Source organism: Chlorocebus sabaeus, chromosome 1, assembly GCF_047675955.1.
Source record: "Chlorocebus sabaeus isolate Y175 chromosome 1, mChlSab1.0.hap1, whole genome shotgun sequence".
Taxonomy (NCBI): domain Eukaryota; kingdom Metazoa; phylum Chordata; class Mammalia; order Primates; family Cercopithecidae; genus Chlorocebus; species Chlorocebus sabaeus.
In genome coordinates, this window is record NC_132904.1 from 70,891,679 (window position 1) to 70,917,954 (window position 26,276).

Sequence of the window (26,276 nt, forward strand, 5' to 3'; positions counted from 1 at the left end):
CATCTTTACATGTTACGGAAATAATCTAAGGCGAAAAGTTATATGCAAAATGATGCTCTCAGCATTATTCAAAATAGTTTTTAAAAGTCAGAATAAGACATCCAGCAAAAAGGAAATGGTTAAATATGATATATTCACCAAGTGAAATACTATGCTGTCAATAAAATTATAATTATGTTCTACGTGATAAAAATTACATATATAAATTCAAAAGACAAACTGAGGAAAAACATTTGTAATACACGATAAATCAATCAAAGGCTTATTTCTTTAGCATTAAAACAGGAGAAAAGATTAATAACTTGATAGAAAAGCTAGCAAAAGAAATGAAAACAGTTCATAGAAAAGGAAATACAGGTATCTTTTAAGTATATGAAAATATACAACTTCACTTATAAGAAAAATGGAAATTAAAGCTAAAATAAAATATGGTTTTTATTTTTCACAATGGCAAAGACAAATATTTGATACTGCATTGTAGAGTCAAGAATTTGAGAAAGCAGGCACTTTTATATATTGCTGGTAGAAGAATACATTGGTGCACACTCTCTGTAATGCAATTTGGCAGTATCTGTAAAAAAAAAAAATTTTTTTTTTTTTGAGGCAGGGTCCCACTCTGTCACCCAGGTTGGAGTGCAGTGGTGCCATCACAGCTCACTGCAGCCTCAACCTCCCGGGCTCAAGCAAGCCTCCCACCTAAGCCTCCCAAGTAGCTGGAACTACTGGCATATGCCACCATGCCCAGCTAATGTTATTTACTTTTTGTAGAGATGAGGTCTCCCTACTTTGCCTAGGCTGGTCTCAAACTCCAGGGCTCAAGCAATCCTCCTGCCCTGGCCTCCCAAAATGCTGGGATTACAGGCATGAGCCACCACACCCAGCCTCCCACAGTTATCTTCATTTAAGAACAAAATGATATTTTAACTGAACAAGAAAATCAAACAAAACCCTAGTATTCCTAGATATGCTTTGGTTACTTTGAGGAAAGGAAGAAGGGAGGAGAATGGAATCAGAGAGGTGGACATGGGAATTTAAATTCTAATATCTTTCTTTTAAAAGATGTGATTCAAAGTTAGCAAAATATATGATTTAACAGAATGGGAGCTATCATTTTCCGTCTTTTTAAAAAGAAGATAGAGATCAATTTGCTAGTAAGTCTCATGGCTTTTTTTTTCCTGATTTTCTTACAAAGCAAACATCCTTCTGTAAAACTTTTATATCTACATTTCTATGAGAGTTTCTAGGATCCCCTCCACAACTCCATTCCATCTCATCCTAATTACATGCTGCAGCCAGATTAATCAGTCAAGAATCAGCAATAGAGTTCAATTCTCATTACATCAAATGTAAAAATTAGAAAGGTTGGGATCAGATCCCAAAGGGCAGAGGAGTTTGAAACCTTCAAATAGCCCCCTCTCTCTACACTTCTCTGAGCCTGGGTTTGTGTGTAGGCTTAAAAAAATGGAAATAACTACCTCAAACAATCTGGGAGAATTAAGAGACTTTCTACATGAAAGTATCTAGTAAGTACCATGTCTGGCACATGATCACTCATAAAATCTAGTTTTCCTTCACCTATACTTACTCACCACAGCACAATACACACACTATACTTAAGAAATCTCTTTATTGTTTCTGCATGCTTCCTGCTCAGTTTCATTTCCCTGATCAGTGCCATTTTCCATTTTATTATTCTACCGTGTCCACTTTAAATTTTCTGCCCCCATATCTGTTATCTATTCGTATCCTACTTACCCTTCAAGTCCCAGCTCAAATTCTACCTCTTATAAAAAATCTTCCTGACTTTGAACTCCTATTGCCCTTAAAAGCCAATGTCAGACAGTTGACCACTTAATTTTTGTTTACATTTTAAATTTTACTTTAATTATTACGAATTATATTAACACATTTCTCTTATTTAAAAAATACTAATAACACAGATAAAGCTACAGACATCGTTGACCATTACTCTCATTCCCAGACCCTGTCTTTAGAGGTGCTGCTTACAGTTTGTAATACATTCTTCCAGACCTTTACTACACATCTTACATACCTGTAAAATACAGTTTTGCTTTAACTCTTTTTTGATATATATGGCATCATATTGTACATGTTGTTCTATAACTTACTTATTTCACATATATCTTGCACAGAGGGGCAAATACTGCATGATTTCACTTATATGAGGTATCTAAAATAGTCAAATTCATAGAATCAAAGAGTGGAATGGTGGTCGCCAGATGCTGGGAGGGAAGGAGGAATGGAGAGTCGTTATGCAAGGGGCATAAAGTTGCAGATGAATACATTCTAGAGATATGCTATGCAGCACTGTACCTACAGTTAACCATACTGTATTGAATACTGGAAAATCTGTTAAGAGGGTACATCTCATGTTAAGTGTTCTTACTACGATAAAATAAAATTTAAAAAATATATAAACTTATATACCTATGTATCTATATCTCTCTTTATATCTATATATCTTGGAGGTCCTTTTAATACATATAGAACCATGCTATTCTTTTCACTCCAGAGTGTTCCAGTTTATGTTACCATTTCTTTATTCATGGACATTTAGGTTTTTTCCTCATTTTTACTTATATAAATAATGAAATATTTCAGAGAGAAATGATGTGAAAAAATTCTGAAGCAGAAACACAACATAAAACCACTACTTACATTAAAGAGGTTTCTAACAAGGTAGACATTAAAATGTCTTTGAATCAGAGATATATGGTATTTTTCATTTACCATATTATAGTCTTCATACTCTTTAAGGCATTAAATATGGCCATTTCCATTGTTTTGTTTGGTAAGATACACTGTTCATTAAATGATTTGGTGTAAAAGATCCTATGAGGATTGGCAACACTATCTCACTGCCTTCCTGCCTATTCTTCACCAGCATAGATCATTTTCTCCATTAACTCCTGACACTAGAGGGCAGCAGCCTCAGTTCTAATTAGTAGTAATGCAGCTCGCAGTTGACTAATGAAAACAATACTCCTTCAGTAAAATCTGCACTAAATTACTAATCAACTTTTTATGTTAAGGGAAAATATTACTAAAAAACCAAATAGACATAAATTAGGTAAATACAGGTTTCTCCACGAAACAAACCAATCGTGCTGTCTCTCCAAAAGGAAGGATGAAAGAAATCTGATTTAGATTATCCAGGGATTATCATTGAAATGCAAGCTAATGTAACCAGGTATGGTAGCTTGTGCCTGTAGTCCCAGCCACTTGGGAAACTGAGGTGGAAGGATCACTTGAGCCCAGGAAGCTGCATTGAGCTATGATCACACTGCACTCTAGCCTAGGTGACAGGGTGAGACCCTGTTTCTCTACAAAACAATACAAAACAAAAACCCTGAGCTAATGAAATATAATAAGATGTATATTCTTTTGTTAATTCACTGTGTCTCACAAGTAAAGCCTGGAAGAATCAAATGATGACAAATTCCTTTTTATTAGATTCTCCACATTCTTTCTGATTTTTTTAAATAAGAGGAGAGGAACAGATAGGAATAATACTTTTTTTAAAATTTATTTTTTTTTTGAGATGGAGTCTCGCTCTGTCACCCAGGCTGGAGTGCAGTGGCGCGATCTCAGCTCACTACAGCCTCCGCCTCCCGGGTTCCAGTAATTCTCCTGCCTCAGCCTCCTAGGTAGCTGGGATTACAGGCAAGTGCCACTACGCCTGGCTAATTTTTTGTATTTTTAACAGAGATGGGGTTTCACCATGTTTGCCAGGCTGGTCTCGAACTCCTGACCTCAGGTGATCTGCCTGCCTCAGCCTCCCAAAGTGCTAGGATTACAGGCGTGAGCCACTGCGCCCGGCCAGGAAAATAATTTTAGATCAAAGACATATCCAAATAGGTTTTCTAATGGCCTTGTAGAAAACTTGAAGGAACTAAATAAACAGATTTTATGAAAGAAAAAAACAAAAAACAAAAAACAAAGAAAAAACAGGGCAAAGAAGTCCCCCAAATAACAAACAGAAGTAGCTAGTCTACCTATTTTGAAAACTGTCAGGTGAGACATGAAGGGCTTTCAAATATGAATCACTCCTTTTCAAATATATCTATGGAAAAGTTACTACATTATGTAGTTTTTTCACACCATCTTCTTTCAGTAAGCAATCTACATTTAAGGTTTCTCCATCTTTTCACAGCTTGATAGCTCATCTCTTTTCATGGCTTGACAGCTGATTTGTTTTAATCACTGAATAATATTTGATATGCAACAGTTTGCTTATTCATTCACCTACTGAAGGACATCTTAGCTGTTTTCAGTTTCAAGTACATTTTTAATTTGAAGAAATAAAAGTATAAAGACTTTTGGTTCAAGATGAAAGACTTAAACACTTGTCTCCCCTCCCTGAGAACTTAGTACAGTGATAGTAAAGGAACAAAAGGACTAAACCTACAATGTAAAAAGAACTGGAGGAAGGGGTCAGTGGGTACTGAGGAGTAGATGCAATTGCCACGGACAAAAAGTAGCATGAAACAAAGCGCAATAAGCCCAAACCCAAAATAACTTGATAACATGCACATTTTGTTCTCTAATCAAAATGAAATCTCATCTTTAACATGGATGAACCATGAAGGCATTATGCTAAGTGAAATAAGCTAGTCATAGAAAGACAAATACTGTATGATGCCACTTACATGAGGTACGTAGTCAAATTCATAGAAACAGAAAGCAAAATGGTGGCTGCTAGAGGCTTAGGGGAGGAAGAAATGGGGAGTTATTTAATGGGTACAGAAATTCAGTTTAGCATGATGAAAAAGCTCTGGAGATCTGTTTTTCTTTCCTTAAGATCCATCAATTAGTTGTTCAAAATGATGCACCATTTTAGTTGGCTTCATTTTTAGACCACAACTTAACTTACTCAGCTTTGTCTTTCCTTGCTTATTCGGGTCCTTCATTCTTTCCTTCCCTCCCTCCCTTCCTACTTTCTTCCTGTCTTCCTCCTCCCTCCCTCCTTCCCTTCCTTGGGTAACTGCTTTTTCTTTTCTTCTTTTTTTTTCTAATGTTGTTGACCAGAAATAACACGCCATCTTCACCGTATTACTAACATCTTCCAGCTTTTTACTATTTATGGCATAGATGCTGAATTCTTTTTTAAGACATATTTCTGGAACCCCAGTGTGGATCAGTACACTGTTATCATCTAGGATTTCTTTACATTGGATTTCTGGGGAAGTTACTCCATGTCAACTTCCTCATATTTCCTATTTCCTTTTGCTATGTTTCCTCAACTTTAACTTCTATATTTTCTATTGCATTTGGCAGGGGTGGTGTGTCAATGTTTTTTTCTTAATTTCCAAGAGCTCATTATTGTTTCCTGTTCCTTTTTCATAGCATATTTCCTTATTTGATGGAATAATTGTCTTATTTAATCAAAAAACATTAAGTTCTTGTGTTCCCTGACTTAACTCAGTTTTTTTCCTGTATCCATTGCTTTACTTATTTTGCATGCAGCTTATTTCCTTTTTATGGTTTGATCGTTAGTTAGCTTTAACATCAATAGACTTTTAGCCGCTGGTACCCAACATTCTGTTTTCTGTTTCTGTGTGTTTGACTACGGTAGGTACCTTATATAAGCTGGTATGGGTTTTCTCTGTTTTCATGTATACAGTATGTTTTCTGCCAGTCTCCCCTTAAACAAAATGGCCAGTTGGAAGGCCTGTTTGTTAGTTGCACTTATTGTCCTGCAAACTTTGCTAGCATTAATTATATTGTTTAAACTTTAGAAATGACTAATGCTAATAGCATAACTATCAAAATTCAGGAGACATAGAGAATAGTGAGTGAATTCCCATTTTTCACAGCACAGGGATATATCTGACAGATAATATCTAAAGCTTTAAAATACATCAAGAAATAGCGGTTCTAGTCTATTACTTGGTCTTTTCATGGTAACCACAAAAATAACTAAAAAGAAACTTAAAATGACCTATAAGCAAACTGAGGAAAAGAAGAGGCAGTTAGGATCATTGTTTTCCATTGTTTTCCCTTCTGTACTATTTTTTAAAATCATAAGCATGTATTTCTTCAAAAAAAAATAAATTGCAAATAAAATGATGAAAACAGGAGAAAAGGTAGGAAATTTGGAAGTAAAAAGAAAAAATGAATTTGAATTCTAAAAATAAAAATTCAAATATTCATTTATATGTACTAAATTTCTTGGACAGAAGAACACTGTTGCCAAGGAGACCAAAGCAACTGTTCAGCTCTTTAAAAAAAATCCATGGCAATTTATTCTGCATAATATTACATCCTCCTCCAGCTTTATAAAAGCCAATAAAATGGTTTTAATGAGGGCCTTGAAACTTAGCTTATGTTGTCACTAACATGTATTAAACATTTGCTTTATGGAGTCTACCGCAGTGATAAAAATACAGTAAAAGTCAGATGACCTAAGTTTGAGTCCCAATTTTACCACTTAAAAGCCATATCTCCTTGAGCAAGTCACTTTTCTTTTATGAGCTTAAGTTTCTTTACTTGTAAAAATGGGGATAACTACTACCTGCCTAACACACTGTTGCTATGAATAGCAAACTAGACTTAGAGCATTTTACCAAAGTTGAAACACTACAGAAATAAATTCAAGGAATAAGGACTAGCATTTCCCAAAAGTAATAAAGTCATATGTATATGTTCCGCACTCTTCATTGATTAAATGCCAAATTCAGTATTAGAAAAATATGAACAAAAAATATTATATAAACTAGTATTATAAAAATTGGATTGAACTAGGTGGCAGATCCAAGCGCCCATCTAAGCTCCGTAACTGGATAATGTCCACAATTTCTTTGGGTCTCCATACAATGACCCTGGAGTAGACCACCTTTGTCGAGGAATGTCATGGGTATATTTCCCATCACATAAGGATGATTTAAAAGGAAATTCACTCATCACCTTTTCTACCTGGGCTACATTACGAGGCACAGAAAATCATGCGAGTGACACTGAAAAAAACTTCTACCGTTAGACTAATGTTTGAATCACTGGCCTAGATTGAAGTATTTTATTTCCATTTTCAGGCTTTTTATAAGCCTGTGCTACCTTGAACTTTACATGATACTCTTTCTCAACACAGACCTACATTCTGAGACCAGAGTGCTCTACTTGCTATTTCTTAAAATGCCATGGCCAATTCCTGCCTCCACGTCGTTGTCGATATATAGGAAGTTCAACACCTTTGTGGCAGCTGCTATAGCAGGCTGAGCAGCTCTGCCCTATGTCCCAGCTCTATTCCCCATCCAGCCACTGACCCATCCACTTTGCCAGTGCCTAACATCTTACATATAGGACTGCTTTTAAAAAGAAAATTAACAATGCATAAAGAACAGGACATATTATATTGAGAGAACCTGGCTTCTGGGCCAGCACAACTTGTCTATAATTTGACAGAATGTATGAAAGTACTGAAAAAAAGAACTAGAAAGGAGGTGAGTGACTTAGGCCCAGAGCATAGAAGGAGAGAGCACTGTAGTAGAGTCATCTGTTCACCGCCTGGAGGAGAAATGCCTTGATCTAGGACTTTTGGGTTCTAGTGGTAAGATAGTCCCATTGTGGAGATGTGTGCATTTACTTATTACAGGTTGATGCTGTTAAATGTTTGTGTCATATATCTGACTCCCTGTGATTTGATTTCATGACCACTAAAAATCTTCTTTTGACTTCTCCTATGGTGCATCTAGAAAATGCCCTGAATAGAAACAAATCTACTTAGCTATTACATCTGTACCATACATTAATAAAACATTCTGAATTCAGACATCAGTTTCTGTGACATTGAGCACAGTGAGTCCATCCTGAGACAAGGTAGGCTAACAAATTAGGCTGAAGGCTCAGGAACTGGAAGGTCACATTCTGGACTTGTAAATTTACCAACAGAAAGCCACCCCATAGAAACTACGTGGAGTACCCCAAACTGCCCCAATAAACAGCCCATCTTGTTGCATTGTTTTCTTTTTAACATTTACACGCACACCTGTGTGTATTTAAGCCCTTCAAAACATACTAAAGCCCTTCTATGACCTGGTCTTTACATATCCTTCCAAAATTTTCTATGTACCCTGAGCAACAGCAGAAATAAAAGTTCTTAATACACACATTAAAATTTCTCTCTATGCTTGTCATAGTTCTCCTTATGTTAGCAAGTCTAATTTTAACTAATTCTGAAAGTTCAAGCACAAATAACATTTTTTTCATAAAGACTTTTCAAATACACCAACCGAGACTAAGATTAGTAATTTTAGTGACCAACGCAAGTAACACATTGACCTCTAATCAATTTATAACTGATTATTTGCCTCATCTGAGTCACGAATAATTGGTGGCAGTTGGTTCCTTTTTTAATTAAATAGGTATTCATCAGGTGTTAAACTCAGTCTCTCTATGTTAAAAGACTACCCATGTCATCAATGTATAATGTAAGAAATGCTATGAGTCTGATCTTTACATTTCTGCACTCTAAATTTCAGTGCCCTGAGGCATAGTCTAGCTTCTCTATAGTATCAATCTACAGTAGATATGATTTCTCCATTAAATATATTCTCTCCTATTAAGAAAGGATCAATGAAGAAATTTATTATATTTATTAACAAATTACTTAAATCTATTCCTCTGTTAAGGATACTTATTACTTGCCCCTATTATTTATGCTTTTCTTTCCCTTCTATGTTCTTTAACGATATGATCCATATCTATTTCATCTTTCTGTCTCTCACAGGTTTCAGCCAATGCCTTATATTCAGAGGCACTTTAAATACAAATTAAGAATTTATCTTCCACTTTTGATGAATTTTTATCTTCATTATTTTTATTTTATGTTGTTTTGCTTTATTTATTTTTGAGATGGAGTCTCACTCTGTCACCCAGGCTAGAGTACAGTGGAACGATCTCAGCTCACTGCAACCTCTGCTTCCCGGGTTCAAGTGATTCTCTGGCCTCAGCCTTCGAGTAGCTGGGACTACAGGCATGTGCCACTTCACCTGGGTAATTTTTTTTTTTTTTTTTTTTTTAGTAGAGACAGGGTTTCACTATGTTGGTCAGGCTGGTCTTGAACTCCTGACCTCAGATGATCTGCCCGCCTTGGCCTCCCAGAGTGCATTACAAGCGTGAGCCACTGTGCCCAACCTCTCTTCATTCTTTTTCAGGGGCTGGGTGAGGTGGTTCACACCTATAATCCCAACACTGGGAGGCTGAGGTGGGAGAATCCCTTGAGGCCCAGAGTTCAAGACAAGCCTGGGCAACACAGTGCGACCCCATTTCTTTAAAAAAAAAAAAAAAAATTATTTTTTTAATTAGCTGGGCATGGTGGCATGTGCCTATAGTCCCAGCTACTCAGCAGGCTAAGGCAAAAAGATCACTTGAGCCCAGGAGTTCAAGGCTGCAGTGGGTGCAGCGAGCTACGATTGTGCTACTGCACTCCAGCCTGGACAACATGGAGAGACCCTGTTTAAAAAAAAAAATCAATCAGGAGACTCAGTAGGAAAAGTATAGTTAAAACTGGCACCTAAAGAAAACAAAGTTTTGCTACTCCAAGTGTGGTCCACAGACCAGCAGCATTAGTATCACCTGGAAATTCATTCTTAGGCAGAATCTGAGGCCCCACCCCACGCCTCCTGAATCAGAATCTGTATTTCAAGATCCCCAGGTGATCTGTAAGCACATTAAGGTTTGAGAAGCATTAGACTGTAGAGAAAGAATTATTCGTTCAATATACATATGACCAATTAACACCAAATACCTCATTGTAACTGCTTATTTGTTGGTCTTCCTCATCTGCTGAGGCTTGTTGAGGGCAGGAACCCTTTCTATTTTCCTCACAAGTATTTCCTCGGTCTAACAAGACCTAAAACACACACTTGGCATTCAATATTTTTTTGCTGAATGAATGAATGAACAAAGTAAAAACAAAACTTTCAGAAAGAGAAGCCTTAAGGAAATTCATTTGTACAACATGATGTCACATAATACCATACAAATTCCTTAATTCAGTGTCATTAATTCCATTTTAAATGTGCTGCCTTCTCTACTTCAACAAAGGTATTTTATGCACTTGACAAAGCAAAAGCTTGGATTATCTTCCTTTGTTGGAGCCACCAGGGACCTCTTTTACAAGTAAGATAGCTGCATTTTAATTCTGATTGTCACAAATCCATCCCAAATGCCCGCATAAGGTTTAATTACCGCAACAATTTGGAGGTGGGGGCGGAGGGTGGGTGGGGAGGTGTTGGTAGAGAAGTAAGGGTTAAGGCAAAAACAATCCTGTATTAAGAGTACCATATGAAACCTGGAAAACACGATTCCTTGAACAGATTAATTCCAGAAAATAGCTACCAGCAGGAGAAAGAAGAGGTAAGCGCCTCGCCTTTCCCAAGAGCAAAAGGTGATACTAGAAAATACCAAGGATAGAAGACCAGCGACTACCTAGCGACAGAAGGAGGAAACACACCAGACCAGAACTAAAGCAGATAGCGGTTAGAAACGCCCAGTAAGGGTGCCAGAAACCACTTTCAGGTTTGTGGAGAAGGAAGTCAAGGGAGAAAAAGGGAAAGGAAATCGTTGTTTAGGGTATAACTTACAATGATTTTTTTTTTTTTTTTTTTTTTTTTTGGAAGAAAGAGGGAAGACAGCACTTGAAGGGAAAGAGGGTAAAGAAGAGGAAGGGAGGTTACAATTGAGAGCACCGCAGAAGGAAGCGATGCAGATGTTCGGCTCTGGCGGACCGAAGGAGGAACCCCATGCATAGGTGGGTGGCAACGCCCTGCTCCGCTGCCCCCCGCCCGGTGTCCCGAGCCATCTCCTCTGCAGCCCGTGGGGCGCTGGGTGGGCATAGGAAAGAGCAGACTATGTGGGGGAGGCGACGGCGGATGCTGGGCTGACCAGGTACCCACCTTATCCCAGCGGAGCCACTGCCCGATGGCCATGTCCAGCTGAGGGTCCCCGGTGTGGTAGGGGGCGTGGAGCAGGTTGGAGTTCAGATCCCCCTCTGTGTTTTCAGCCATGGCGACCAGACAGGTGTACGGGCCGGGGGCCGGCGAAGACACTGAGTTGGGGTGGGGGGTGTCCTGGGGTTCGCTCACCAGGGTCCGGGCGTCCCCACCTCACTGAAGGGCATTGGAGACCAATCGCAGGGTGTTTGTAACAGCTCCTGCTGCGGCGTCAGGGAACCGGGAGAGAGGGGGTTTATGGCCGCCTGCTCCCCAGCGGACCAGCTCGGGGTCTCTGGGCGAAGTGACTGAGGCGGTCGCGCCGCGAGAGAACAACAACAGTCCCAGATGTCTGGGTCCTGGCCCCGCCACCGCCGCCGCCGCCGCCGCCTGCACTGCCTACGGCCCCGCCCCGCGCCTTAGGCCCCGCCCCTTCCCGCCTCTGCTAATTTAAGTCCGCGAAGCTCTAGACTGGAGTCCGGGAGCGCGCTCCCCACGACTCCGAAGTAGCATGGGTTTACAGCCCGTCCGGGTGGTTAGGCAGTAATGCACGGTTATTTTTATTTTTTAATTTGCCATGGGTCTCCTTTCCTCGATCTGCTCTCACGGCTACCACTAGCAAGCTGCCTTCGCGCTTGCCCTGCAGATCCCAGCGCGCGCGCAGACCCCCAGTTTCTCTTGGGGGCACGCGCCGGTTGTGGGAGGAGGGGCTGTGCGAGCTGTCCGCGCACTGCTTCACGGGAGTTGTAGTTCTTTCCTTTGAGCTCAGCGGAGCCCGCCGCCGAGACTACGACTCCCAGCAGCTCCGAGCCCTCCCTTTCCTCAAAAGAAAAAGATCTACTTCGAGGTAGTTCCCTACGGACGCCCTATCCCTATTAGTTATGCTGCGGTATGTGGCCCTGGCATTAAATTAAACAAGGAATGACATAGTAAGGGGGCAAAGTGGTATTCGTTTAGTGCTGTGCAGTTTACGAGTCGCATTCTATCGCTTCAATCCCTCAGTAAGGTAGAGGGGCGTAGTCCTTTCCCGTCTCACACACAAAGAAGAAACTGGCTCCCTGAGACAGTCCTCTTCTAAGAGGCCGAGTTCGTGAGCGGTCAAACTAGGGTTCGAGTCTCATTTCAGATTCCCTCGGCTGGCAGTTATTTTATTAGGTCGGTGCAAAAATAACTGCGGTTTTTGCCATTAAAAATAATGGCATTAAAAGTAATGGCAAAAACGGCAATGACTTTTGTACCAACCTAATAGCTCTGCTGCTACAGTAAACTAGGAGGTAGGGCGAACAAGATTACTGTAAAATAGATGAGGAAGTTGTTGAGGGAAGATGGGTCGACATTTAACCTTGATATAAGAATGTATAAGCATCACAAGATACCAAGAGCAATGGTAATGGGAATACAGAGGAAGAGGAAATTGGTTCACTCAAATTGAAATAGTCTTCCGTTACTTCTTAGCCGCCTCTCCTATGGAATGCTCACCTAACTTGAGGTGTGGGAAACGCTGAGAAGTGCTGACCTGTCAGCCACCTAGCTACTCCTCCATTTCTTGGTTTGGCCTTCTTAGAATGGCTATGATTTTGACCAAGTATATTACAACTCTTTCCCTAGTCAGCTTTTTTGTGAGGAGGGTATGATAATATTTACATCATGGCTGTACAGTAACTTAGTAAATGGCATTAGTCTGCGTTTCACAGATAAAAGACATAATAAGTTCAAAGTATTACTTTATTTCCTTTAAAGTGCCATTTAAACTACCAAGGTACAAAAGGATTGTGGTTCCAGTTTCTGAAAAACATGCCATAGTTGGAAGTTGCAGTTTTTGCTAAGTGATTGTTTCTTTTGTGGAGTCGGCAGGACTCTTGTTCTTTTAATTACACAAGGCCTGGGAAACAATCACGTGTCCTGGAGAGAAATTCATCTTCCACTACCATCACCATTATTGTCCATGATACATTTACTCTCTGTTAAGCATTATGGTAGGAGCTGAGGCTACAAGAATCTATATAATTGTTCATTTCGAGAAATAACATCTAAGGAGACAGGATATATGTAAGAAAAGAAAGCCCATGATAAATAGCAAATGCTGCCAACAACTGTTAATGCATTTACATCTGAGGTGGTCAATGAAAAAAGCATCAAGCAGGAGGGACCTGCACTAGGCTTTCAGAAACAAAATAAACATGTTGAGAATAAGATAGAGGATATTTCAAACCCATAGACTAGTGGTTTTCATATCTCCCTAGGAGTTTGTTTAAATTCATATTCCTGGACACTGCCTCCAGAGATTCTGAATCAATAAATAGGGCCCAGGTACCTGCATATTTGAAATATCTATTGACTGTCACAGGGGTGGCCATAATCTCACAACTCAAAGTGTGATTAGGAGGACCACTGTGCTGATGTCCTCTGGAAGCTTTTTAAGAAATACAAAATTTCAGACTCCACTCCAGTTCTGCTGCATCAGAATCTACATTTTAACAAGATCCAGTGATGATTTATATTTAAATTTGTTAAAAAGTGTTTTTTTATAAGACAATTCTTATTCATTCATTTCTGAGAAACACTACCAAATCAACAGAGCTTTCAAGAGATGGAAAAAAAGAGCCAACTAACCTTCACTTTTATCAGCAAGATCACAGCAGACATTAACTACTTACCAGAAATCTTGCCCAGCGGATTAGGTTTATTGTTCGGACGTTGGAGGGTAAGCATCCTCCAACTCATCAAATCCAACAACAGTGTCTAAGTGTGTTCAGCAGAGGAAGTATAGTAGTTCCCGCAGTCTGGGAAAGCTCAGAGCTTTCATTTCTGTTGGAATTTGCCCACGGCATCCTGCATTTTTATTTGCTAAGCCTGGCAACATTAACTGTGGTTATGAAATAGAATAGTCTTCTTGGTCCCCATATACAGACATACATCACTTAATGGCAGGGATATGTTCTGAGAAATGCATCATTAGGTGATTCTGTCATCTTAACATCATAGAGTATATAAACCTAGATGGTATAGCCCACTACACACCTAGGCTATATGGTATAGCCTGTTGCTCCCAGGCTACAAACCTGTACAGTATGCTGCTGTACTGAATACTGTAGGGGACTATAACACAGTTGTAAGCATTTGGATATCTAAACATATCTCAATATGGAAAAGGTACAACTTTTGGTATAAAAATTATGGTTTAAAAATATAAAATGGCACACCTATATAGTGCACTTACCATGAATGGAGCTTGCAGGACTGAAAGTAGCTCTGAGTGAGTCAGTGAGTGAGTGGTGAGTGAATGGGAAGGCCTAGGACACTACTGTAGACTTTATAAGCGCCGTACACATAAGCCTAGGCCTACACTGGGTCAGGATCATCAAGATATCACTCAGTCATAAGAATATTTCAGCCCCATTATAAGGTTATGGGACCACCATTGTATATGCTGTTCTTTGACCAAAACATCCTTATGCAGCATATGACTGTATTATATTTACTACATATATATAATATAGTATGTTACCAATATTACATATAATGGACCTAATATCTTAGAATCCTAATATATATAACTTACCCTCCAATGATTTAAAAAAATACCATGTGTATGTCTATACAAATATTTATTATATATGTCTATATACAAATATATATATTACATAGTTGAATGAATAGCAAAGGACAAAGCAAATGGAGGAAAATGTTAACAGTGGGTGGATCTGGGTAAAGAATATATGAATAGCTGGGCGCGGTGGCTCACACCTGTAATCCCAGCACTTTGGGAGGCTGAGGTGGGTGGATCACCGGAGGTCAGGAGTTCAAGACCACCCCGTCACTACTAAAAATACAAAAATTAGCCAGGCATGATGGCAGGCACCTGTAATCCCAGCTACTTGGGAGGTTGAGGCAGGAGAAATGCTTGAACCTGGGAGGTGGGGATTGCAGTGAGCCACGATCACACATTACACTCCAGCCTGGGTGACAAGAGCAAAATCTCTCTCAAAAAAAAAAATATATATATATATACACACACACACACACACACACACACAATATATAGGTATTATTTGCACTATTTTTATTTTTGTAACTTTGAAATTATTTTTTTCTTTTCTTTTTTTTTTTGAGACTGGGTCCTGTTCTGTTGCCCAGGCTGGAGTGAGGTGGCATGATCATGGCTTGCTGCAGCCTTGACCTCCTGAGCTCAAATGATCCTCCCTCCTCAGCCTCCTGCATAGCTGGGACCACAGTTGCCCGCCACCATACCTGGCTAATTTTTAAATTATTTGTAGAGACAAGGTCTTGCCATGTTGCGCAGGCTGGTCTTGTGTTCCTGGGCTCGAGCAATCCTCCTGCCTCAGCCTCCCAAAGTGCTGGGATTATAGGTATGAGCCACCACACCTAGCCGTGAAATTATTTCAAAATAAAAAAGTTTAAAAGAAAAACCTCCACTGTATAAGAAATACACATTTCTTTATTATTAACAAAAAATCTAGCCAAGCATGGTGGCTCATACCTCTAATCCCAGCATTTTGGGAGGCCAAGGTAGGAGGATCCTTTAGCCCAGGAGTTTGACACCAGCCTGGGCAACAAGGCAAGACCCTGTTTCTACAAAACGACAACAATTTTTTTTTTTTTTTTTTTTTTAGTTAGCTGGGCATGGTGGCTCAGGTCTGTAGTTGTAGCTACTTGGGAGGGTAAGGCAGAAGTTCCAGGCTGCAGTGAGCCTTGACTGTGCCACTGCACTCCAGCCTGGGCAACAGAACAGGACCCTGTCTCTAAAAAGAGAAAAAAAAAAAAAAAAATTAAAAGACTGGAATTTCTCATTCTGTTAGGGCAGCAAAAATTTGAATTTTCATTAATATCTGGAATTTTCCTCCCCACCCAGGCCTTATCTAGTACTTGGAAAACAGGAAGGGTCTGTAGGTCGAGTTCATTAAGGTTTCTGCAAGCATCTGCACTGTCCAGAGCCATAGTGGTCACTGACACTGGAAGTCTGACAGCTTTCTCCCTGCATACCATTTGTAAGCAATTACCAGGAAACTTGGTTGAGGCTAGGAACCCCAAAGCCTCCGTCTAGGTTTGCTACATAGCCATCTCCTCTAAAATCTTGCCCATTCCTTGAAATGCTACCACCAGGCAGAGCTCAGGGCCTCTCTCTCTCATTACCTGCCTACTTTAAGACTTTAAATCTTGACAAAAATCTATCATTCGGCCCTGTGACTGCTCTGAAAAGAGAAGGATTTTCTTGTTGCTCACAAACATATTTGTCATAAACTCTAGTGAACTCTATTAAAAAAAAGAGAGAGCCCAGAAAGGAAGTATCTCGCAAGCAATTTTCTACTTTTAGCCCTGTTACATAAAAACCTCCTCTGAGGCAAGGGGATCCAACAAGAACAACAAATAAAAAGTTGTCTTTGTGAAAGGGGAGATAGATGCAGAACATACCCAGGAATATAGTGAAGCAAGGCAAAGAACTCAAGGTGCAAAATGTGAGGAAGCCTTTTTGCTTAGGTTTGTGAAGTGCAGGGTTGGCACCTGAGAGTCGGTGCCTCATTCCATTTTTTAACACTTAATTGAGATATAAATCACATACTATACAATTCAACCACTTATTTATTTATTATTATTATTATTTATTATTTTTTACTGCTCCTTGCAGAGCAGGGCTAACTCATAGGCAGTATGCCCAGAGCCTGCCCGGTTCACCCATTTAAAGTATACAATTCAGTAGTTTTTGTTACATTCACCGATACGTACAAACATCACTATGGTCAGTTAAAATGTTCATCACCTCCAAAAGAAACTCCGTGCCCTTTAGCCATCAGACCACTATCACCCTATCTCCCCACTCCCAGGCCTAAGTAACCTCTAATCTACTTTGTGGCTCTGTGGATTGCCCTGTTGTGAACATTTCATCTAAAGGGAATTATATCATATGTGGTCTTTTGTGACTGGTTTCTTTCACTTAGCATGTTTTCAGGGCTCATCTATGTTGTAGCATATACTTCATTTTTTTTTTTACAGCTGAATAATATTCCAGTGTATGCATATGCCATATTTGTTGATCCATCCATTGGTGGACATTTCAGTCATTTCTGTCTTTTGATTATTGTGAATAATGCTTCTATAAACATTCATGTATGATTTTTTGTATAAAATGTTTTTGGCTGGGTGCGGTGGCTCACGCCTGTAATCCCAGCACTTTGGGAGGACAAGACAGGTGGATAACTTGAGGTCAGGAGTAAGACACCAGCCTGGCCAAAATGGTGAAACTCTGTCTCTACTAAAAATACAAAAATTAGCCGGGAGTGGTGGAGCATACCTGTAATCCCAGCTACTGGGGAGGCTGAAGCAGGAGAATGGCTTAAACCCAAAAAGCAGAGGTTGCAGTGAGCCGAGATGGCACCACTGCACTCCAGCCTGGGCAACAGACTGAGGGAGACTTCATCTCAAAAAACAAAAAAAAAAAGTTTTCACTTCTTGTCAGTATATGCCTAAGAATGGATTTGTTGGATCATATGGTAACTCTGTGTTTAACCATTTGAAGAACTGCCAGATTGTTTTTCAAAGTGACTGTACCATTTTACATTCCCTCCAGCAGTGTATGAGGCTTCCAATTTTTCCACAGATTTGCCAATGCTTGTTATCATCTGACTTTTTTATTCTAGCCATTTTAGTGAGTGTGAAGTGCTATCTCGTTGTGGTTTTGATTTGAATTTCTCTGATGACTAAAGATGTTGAGTATCTTTTCATGTGCTTATTGGCTACTTCTGTATCTTCCTTTGAGAAGGAAATTAATATATTTTGTCCACTTGTGATTGGGTTATTTGTCTCTTATTGAGTTTAAATGTTCTTTTTATTTCTGGATATATGTCCCTAATATAGGTCAGATATATGATTTGCAAATACTTGTCCTCTGTGACTAGAGATTGTTTTATTTCTTCCTTTCCAATCTGGTTGCCTTTGATCTCTTTTTCTTGCCTACTGGCTCTGACTAGAACCTTCAGTACAATATTGAATAGAAGTGACAAGAGCAGACATTCTTGTCTTGTTCCTGATTTTAGGGGGAAAGTATTCAATCTTCCACCATTAAGTATATGTTAACTGTGGGTTTTTTTGTAGATGCTCTCATCAGATTGATGAAGTTCCCTTCTGTTTCTAGCTTGTTGAGTGTATTTATCATGAATGTTGGATTTTGTCAAATGCTTTCCCATATCCATTGAGATGATCATATGAGGTTTTAAATTATATTGGTATGATATAATTAATTATTAATTTTGGGAAGTTAAACCAAACCTGCATCCCACTTGGTCATGGTGTATCATTGTTTTCATGTTTCTGGATTTAGTTGCTAGTATTTTGTTGAGGATTTATTTGTTCATACTCAATACAGATATTGGTTTGTAGTTATCTTTTTTTGTGATATATTAGTCTGATTTGGATATCAGAGTAATACTGGCCTCACAAAATGAGTCTGGAAGTGTTTCTTTCTCCCTCAATTTTTGGAAGAGTTTGTGAAGAGCTGACATTAATTCTTCCTTAAATGTTTAGTAGAATTTAGCAGTAAAGCTATCTGGACCTGGACTTTTCTTTGTGGGTAGTTTTCTCATTATTAATTCAATCTCTTCATGTGTTATAGATCTCTTCATTTGTCTATAGCCAATTTCAATAGTTTGTGTCCTTGTAGGAATTTGTCCATTTAATCTAAGTTATCTAATTTGTTGTCATACAATTGTTTACAGTATTCCTTTATAATCCTTTTTATTTCTGTGAGTAGTAATGTCCTCTTTCATTTTTTATTTTAGTAATTTGAGTCTTCTCTCTTTTTCTTGGTCAATCTAGCTAAAGTTGTATCATTTTTGTCAATCTTTCGAAGAACCAATTTTAGGTTTTATTGATTTTCTCTACTGCTTTTCTATTTTTAATCTCATTAATTTATACTCTAATTATTATTATTTCATTTATTCCAGTTTACTAATTCTCTTTCCAGCAGCATATAAGTGACTAAACTGATCCCTTGGCTTTGTTTGTGTGCATGTGTATATTCCAGTGAAACTTTGTTTGCAAAAGCAGGTGGCAGGCCAGATTTGTCCCATGGGCCACAACTTGCCCATTCCTGATCCAGAGTAATGGTTCCCAACTCAGGGTGCACATCTTTTAAAGGACTCAGCTGCTGGGCTTCACTCCCTAAGATTATGATTTACCCGATCTGGGTTGGAGCATGGTCATCAGTGGGGTTTTTTCTTTGTGCTTGGTTTTTGTTTTAAGCTTTCCCATGGATTTCCAATGTGCAGCCGAAGCTGAGAGCCATGGATTCATAGCAGGGATCTGACATTTGGGTCGTTTGTCTTTAAATCAGCAGAATTTTATGCCATCTTGGGGTTTTGGAGGCCAGAAGTTCAACGTTAAGGTGTCAGCAGGGCCAAACTCCTTTGAAGCCTATGGGGAAAATCTTTCTTTGCCTCTTCCAGTTTCTGGTAGCTCCAAGTGTTCCTTAGCTTGTAGCTGCATAACTCCAATCTCTCCCTCTATCTTCACATGACCCTCTTCTCCTCCAACTCAGAAATGGCCAAGTGGAAGAGGTGCACAGGGCAAGGTGTGGGAGCACGGGTGGTGCGGAGCTTCTGTGGCTTCTCAGGGCACACCACCCTCCTAGCACCTCAATGTGTTCCACCCATCCAGAAGCTTTACTTTTGGGTTTTTAATTAAGGTTATTGTATTTTCTATTTCTAGAATTATTTTGGATTTATTTGTAAATTTACTACAGCACTTTTCATAGTTTCCTATTCTCTACAGAGAGCTTCAAACTTGTCTTTTACTTTTTAAACCTATAGCCAGCCTCGTTGTTTAAAATTTAAAATATTTATGGGTCTGTTTCCCTTGTCTAATGTTTTTGCCAGCTCCTGCTCTGCAGTCTGGTTTCTTTGTGAGCCGTGTGTGTGTGTGTGTGTGTGTGTGTGTGTGTAAAATGGACACTGTATTTGAAAAACTATTTGTGGGAGGAAATTTAGACTTGCAATGAAAGTTCTCTAGAAAGCATTTGCATTTGCTTCTCTTTATAGAGAAAATTCTTTTCTCTAGAGAGGAATTGCCAAGTGCCTGGTAGTTCAACTACTTTAAGGCTTGAAATTATCCGGTGCTCGGGTGACCCTATGTAGGCTGTAATTCCATGTAAAATATTTCTCTTCTAGTTTATAGTTACTTGGATAGCGTAGCTCTTTGGGGTTCCAATATTGTGAGAAGTTTCTCCTGTTAGACTCTCAAGCTTATGCAGACCTTGGCTTTGCTTTCTGTCTTGCCTGTGACAGTTTTAAAATTAAGGTTAAAAATGTTCAAGATTGGCAAATACTCTCAGGGCAAAACCCACATCTCGCACAGTTACATCTTTGGGATAACATTTTCCTTTCACTTTTGGCCTGGTAATATTTTACTGACTTGTCATTTCTTCTTTGTGATTTAAAAGGAGGTTAAAAATAATAACTGAGCTTTATTATTTAGTTTTAGCAAGAAGGTTAATACAAATAACCTCATCTACCATTTTGGGAAACACTATACTATTCTGATAATCATCTTATGGCTGTAAAATATTATGTCAAGTTGATCTACCATGGTATTTTTTTAAAATTATAGGTTTCTTAACTTGTCTCTATTTTTCCTATGTAAATAGCAATAACATTGAACACCTTTGTGAATAAAGCCATTTTTGCCTTCTGCAGTATTCCATACCTAAATTCTTGAGAGTACAACTACTGAGCAATGTACTATAAATGTTCAGAGGGTTTGATTTCTAAGGGTTGAACTAATGTCTTATGAATCAAATTGCATGATCTTCATCTTTTTAGTTCTGTCATAGTAATATTAATATTTTTAAAGACCAAGTCCAATAAACTAGTCTTGGTCACTTGATGAAGCAGTTCTCAAGCAGAATATGAATCTTTATGAGTTTTCTTTTAAAATATTAGCTCTTTTATGTAAATTATTTAAGTTCAATTTAATGTGGCAAATACTTGTATGCCTGTAGTGTTACATCTTTCTAGGTGTTTCAGATTCAGGATAAACAAGATAGACAAGCCTTGTTCCTGCCCTTACGAAGCTCAGGATGAGGAATACAGACAAATAACACATTACTGAAATGGACTGATAAGTGCTTTGATACCAGTGTTCCGTAATACTATGGAGTTACAGAGGAGGGGCACTTAATCCAGACTGGGAGGGCCATAAAAGGTATCCTTGAAGAAATCATAGCTAAACCTGGTAAATCTTGAATTTGGGTAGCCTACGTTCTCCAACTTTGTCCTTATTTTTCAAGATTCTTTGGGTTTTCTAGGTCCTTTGCATTTCCATATAAATTTTAGAATAAACTTGTTAATTTCTACCCAAAAAAAGCCTGCTAGGATTATGATTGAGATTATGTTAACTCCCTAGATCAATTCAGAAATAATTGACATCTTTAGAATACTGAGTTTTCCCATTCGTGAAAATGATCTATCTCTCTAATTTAAGAAGACCTTTAATTTCTCTCAGCAATGTTAACGTAGGTTTCAGTCAAAGGTCTTATAAGTCTTTGACGTATTCCTAAACATTTTGGGTTTTTATGCACATGTAAATAGTTTTATTTTTATAGTTTAGCTTGGAACTGAAGAACAAATAGGAGTTAGGAAAAAGGAATATGGCATGCTAGGCAAAGGAAGCAAAACAAGAAGGATTATTTGTGGGCTGAGAGATCAATATTACAAATGTCTGCAACAAACCTCTTTTATCATGCTGACATGGAAGAAATATTGCTGAGGTGAGTAACAAAAACAACAAATAAGGCATATTCTTCTTTTTGAATTCCAGGGTCTACAACTATACACCTAATAATACTATCTAGTAATATCTATCAGATAGATATGATTTTCTAATAATACAGCAATAATATCTAAAGCCCTTTTGGGGCAGAATAAAGTTGGAGAACTTATACAATCTGACTTCAAGACTTATAAATATGCAGCAATTCAGAGTATGCAGTATTAGTATTAGGATATACAAACAGATCAATGGAACAGAGTATTTCTGTGGGCCCAGAAATAGACCCACATTCATTTGAATTTTCAACAAAAGCATCAAAGCAAGCCAATGAGAAATGGAAAATTCCTTCAATGTATGATATTGAAAAAACAGAATATACATCTGGAAAAATATCAGTCTCAACCTCTATCTTACACCAGATATAAAAATTAATTTTAGCCTGGGCTCAGTGGCTCACGTAATCCCAGAATTTTGGAAGGCCAAGGCAGGAAGATCACTTGAGGCCAGGAGTTCAAGACTATCCTGGACAACATAGCAAGACACTCTCTACAAAAAAATCTAAAAATGTGTGTGTGTGTGTGTGTGTGTATATATATATATATATATATGTGTATATATATATATATTAGCTGGGCCTGGCAGTGCACCTGTAGTCTTAGCCACTCGGGAGGCTAAGGCAGGAGGATTGCTTGAGCCCAGGAGTTTCAGGCTGCAGTGAGCTATGATTGATTGTGCCACTGTACTCCAGTCTGGGTGATAGAGTAAGATCTCGTTTCTAAAACCGAATAAACAAGCAAACAAAAATAAAAAAATAAAGCTATACAGCTTCTAGAAGAAAACCAAGTAGAATATATTTGCAACTTGGGAATAGGTAAAGATTTTTTAGGATAGAGAAAGCATTAATCACAAAAATATAAAATTGATAAATTAGTTGTCATCAAAATTAACAACTTCTGCTCATCAAAAGACAGTCTTAAGAATCTAATTTGGTGAGCTGTAGGTTGGGAGAAATTGTTTTCAAAATATATATCTGATAAAGAAGTAGTATCCAGAATATATATAGAATTCCTATGACACAATAATAAAAAGACAAAAATGAACCAAAAAAACTACCATTTTTTAAACTGCAAATGACAATACAAACTTAATCTAGCTTAAGTAGAAAACTGAATTTTAGTACAACAATGTGAATGTACTTAATGCCACTGACCTATACACTTATTTTCAAATATCTATTTTTATATATAATTCAAAAATTTAAAAATTAAATGTCTTGGCATATGTACCTGAGAAAGGCAGGAGTGGAGCTAGCTTCAGGGACCCCTGGATCCTGACATGAGGACTCTGTCTTCACCTTTCAGCTCCACTTCTGTTTTCTCCCAGCCTCCCTTACTTATTTTTCAAAATAAGACAGTTGTTACTACATAGAGCTCTGGGCTAGGCAAATATCACCCCAACTAGCAACCCCAAAAAGAAAGGCAAGATTTATCTCTCTGCTGCAGTAGATATAAATGTCAAGGAATAGTTGCCCCAGATCGGGTTATAAGCCCACTACCCCTAAGGCCTTGCCAGGAGGATAATATGTTGAACCACCCCATAAAAATCACATAAAATGGATAGTTAAGGAACAGTTCCCCAAAGGAAGGATAGGGTTCTGTTACTGGGAGATGAAGAAAAGGGATGCTAAACAAACAAGACAAACAGATCCCTTTAATATTGATTTGTTATCTATTCCTTGACTTTAAACAAATTCTTTACCATCTGTCAGTCATTTTTTTCAATTCTTTCTGAAAAAAAAAGATCATTTATTTATTCAACAACTTCATATTGTGCACCTACTGTTGTGCTATGCACTGTTCTAGGGATGAGAAAGAATGGTAAATAGATCAAAGTCCTGGTACTCTTGTAGCATGAATGATTTTCCCACTTATAAAAGCAGTATTTGCCAGCTCCACGTCTTGGCCATATCCAAACATCACCAGTAAAGAAACTTTTTTTCTCTGTTGAAAGAGAAAGTTAAGTAAGTCTGCTACATTTGGAAGGTCAAAAATAACCTTTCACTTTTAGGGATAAAGTATTCTGTACCTAGAGCCACTTAATATATGTGTGTCATTCTAAGCTTCAAAAGTGATGAAGTAACATATTTATTTCAGTTCTAAACTTTGATTTCTCCAGTATTTGTACATTTTCTTTTATTTTCTCTCTTTTTTTTTTTTTTTTTTGAGATGGAGTCTTGGTCTGTCGCCCAGGCTAGAGTGCAGTGGAGTGATCACGGCTCACTGCAACCTCCGCCTCCCATACAGGCAGCCGCCGCCACACCCGGCTAATTTTTGTATTTTTAGTAGAGACGGGGTTTCACCATCTTGGCCAGGCAGCTCTGGAACTCCTGACCTCGTGATCCACCTGCCTCGGCCTCCCAAAGTGCCGTGATTTCAGGCGTGAGCCACTATACCTGGCCTGCATACCTGCATACCTGATAGCTCATTTTGAAATTGTTGCTTTCTGTTTTATTAAATGTCTGTGTTTGTGGATGCTAGATGATTATACTATGCTGTTGTAGGGTATCTTGCTTTCCTATAATTCTTGTGTGTTTGTGTGTGTTCTATTTATTCAATAAAAAAACTGGTAGCCTGTAGTCAATTTTCTATCCCTAATAGTATTTCATTTCCTGATGAAATCCAAGATCCCTTTTTTATTATAATATGTAGACAGCATGGCATATTGTAGACAAAGGGAAATTTAATCTGTTGGAGCCAACTGTTGGTGGGAAACTATGATTTTATGGTGATGTTATATCCTCAGTTATACGCTGGAAATTTTCTAGGATTAGAAGAAAATGATTCATTCTGGACTCGCAACAGGGAAGAAACTCTACATTATTTGGTAAGATGAGGACTAAAAGATATGATTTTCTGTGGATTTTATTGTTTAAAAACACTATGCAAATCATAACTTGGAACAAGTTATAATATACTCATATATACGTAGATACGGGTATAGATATAAATAGTATGTACATACATATGAGTTTTATCTTTACTTTTTCTGCCAACCCTTTAGTTAGGAATATTAGTGAGGAGTGAAATGGCCAAAAGTATGTATCAATCTTGATAGCATTCAGCTGCATGTGACTAAAACAAAACTAAGCGGCTTAACAAAGAGAGGTTCATTTTCTTTTCCAAATAACAAGAAGTCCCAGGGAAGGCAGACCAAGCGTAGATAGTCAAAGACGTCATCAAGCACCCAGCCTCATTTTATCTTTCCGTTCTTTCTTCCTTAACATGTGGTTCTCACCCTCATAGTCAAAAGATGACTGTGCCACGTTCCACATTATACCTGAATTCTAGGCAAGAGGAAGGGTGAAGGGCAAAAAGTTCACTTCAGCCAAGTCTGCCTGCCCCCCTTCTTAAAATGAGGAAAGCAACTGCTGCTTTCCCATGCTCCACCCCACTCTGTACCCCCGGTAGACTTTTTCTTACATCTCCCTGGCCAGAGCTGTGTCCTATAACCAATCCTGGGAAATTACGTTTTTGACTGCACATGCTATTGCCTTGAGCAAAACAGAAGTTCTGATGGTAAGAACAGGAATAATGGATATTAAGTAGGTAGTTAGCAGAGCTGCCACGGGTGGCAATAGGGGGAAAAAAATGCAGCTCAAGAGCTGGAAAATACAAACCATGTAGTGTATAATTAAGAGTTTATCATAGTAACTTATTTAGGAACTATAGCATGTATCCCATAAAGTTACTGAGCATATCTGCATAACTTATCCAACACTTAGATCAGTGCCTAGCCTGGTCCTATTGCAAGCACAGCAGTAGATTTCAGTCTAGCAGTGGGGGCCCTGATCAATTACCTTCCCTAGAGTCGAAAGTCTTTGAGGTGTATTCTCAAGGCTGACACAGCATCCAGAATTCCATATTCTCCTTTCTTTCTTCCTACATTTATGGCTGTTCTTATTTTCATTGCTGACTTTTCTTCTATTAGCCCCTTATTTAAATGTTGGTATTTTTCGGTTCTTTCTGAAGCGCCACCACCCCCCAACTGCTTTTTTTTTTGTTTGACACAGTGTCTCACTCTGTCGCCCAGGCTGGAGTGCAGTGGCACAATCTTGGCTCACTGCAACCTCCACCTGCCTGGTTCAAGCAGTTCCCCTGCCTCAGCCTCCGGAGTAGCTGGGATTACAAGTACACTCCACCACGCCTGGCTAATTTTTTTGTGTTTTAGTAGAAATAGGGTTTCACCATGTTGGCCAGTCTGGTCTCCAACTCCTGACCTCAGGCAATCTGCCCACCTCGGCCTCCCAAAGTGCTGGGATTACAGGCGTGAGCCACGGCGCCTGGCCTGAAGCCCCTTTCTTAATCTTCACTTTAATCCTTGGTAATTTATTATAGTCCAGTGGCTTCAATTTTGAATTAATTGATGATGTTTCTCAAACCGTAACAGCACTTTGTCTTCTGACCTCCCAACCCTATTAGCTATTTTCACTTGGATATCTCATAGACAAGTATTAGGTATTCTTTAAAATTTTTTTTTCATTTTATT

The 26,276-nt window shown here is 38.7% G+C and overlaps 1 protein-coding gene and 1 long non-coding RNA gene across 3 annotated transcripts in view; one reads left to right on the plus strand and one right to left on the minus strand.

The window, feature by feature from the left end:
• PGM2L1 (phosphoglucomutase 2 like 1) overlaps positions 1–11,334 on the minus strand; it is a 57,769-nt gene extending 46,435 nt beyond the window's left edge. The window contains exon 1 of the mRNA XM_008020138.3: positions 10,917–11,334. Within this exon, the coding sequence (XP_008018329.1) occupies positions 10,917–11,027 (111 nt within the window). The 5' untranslated portion in view covers positions 11,028–11,334. The remainder of the gene's footprint in view (positions 1–10,916) is intronic.
• Positions 584–26,276, plus strand: part of LOC103248030 (uncharacterized) — a 69,153-nt gene continuing 43,460 nt past the window's right edge. Inside the window, exons 1-2 of one of the 2 annotated variants that reach the window (XR_005242786.2) lie at positions 584–10,539; positions 10,645–10,771. This is a non-coding gene — a long non-coding RNA (uncharacterized lncRNA). Of the gene's footprint in view, positions 10,772–26,276 lie in introns of both variants that reach the window. The other variant, XR_012094073.1, reaches the window with a different exon arrangement.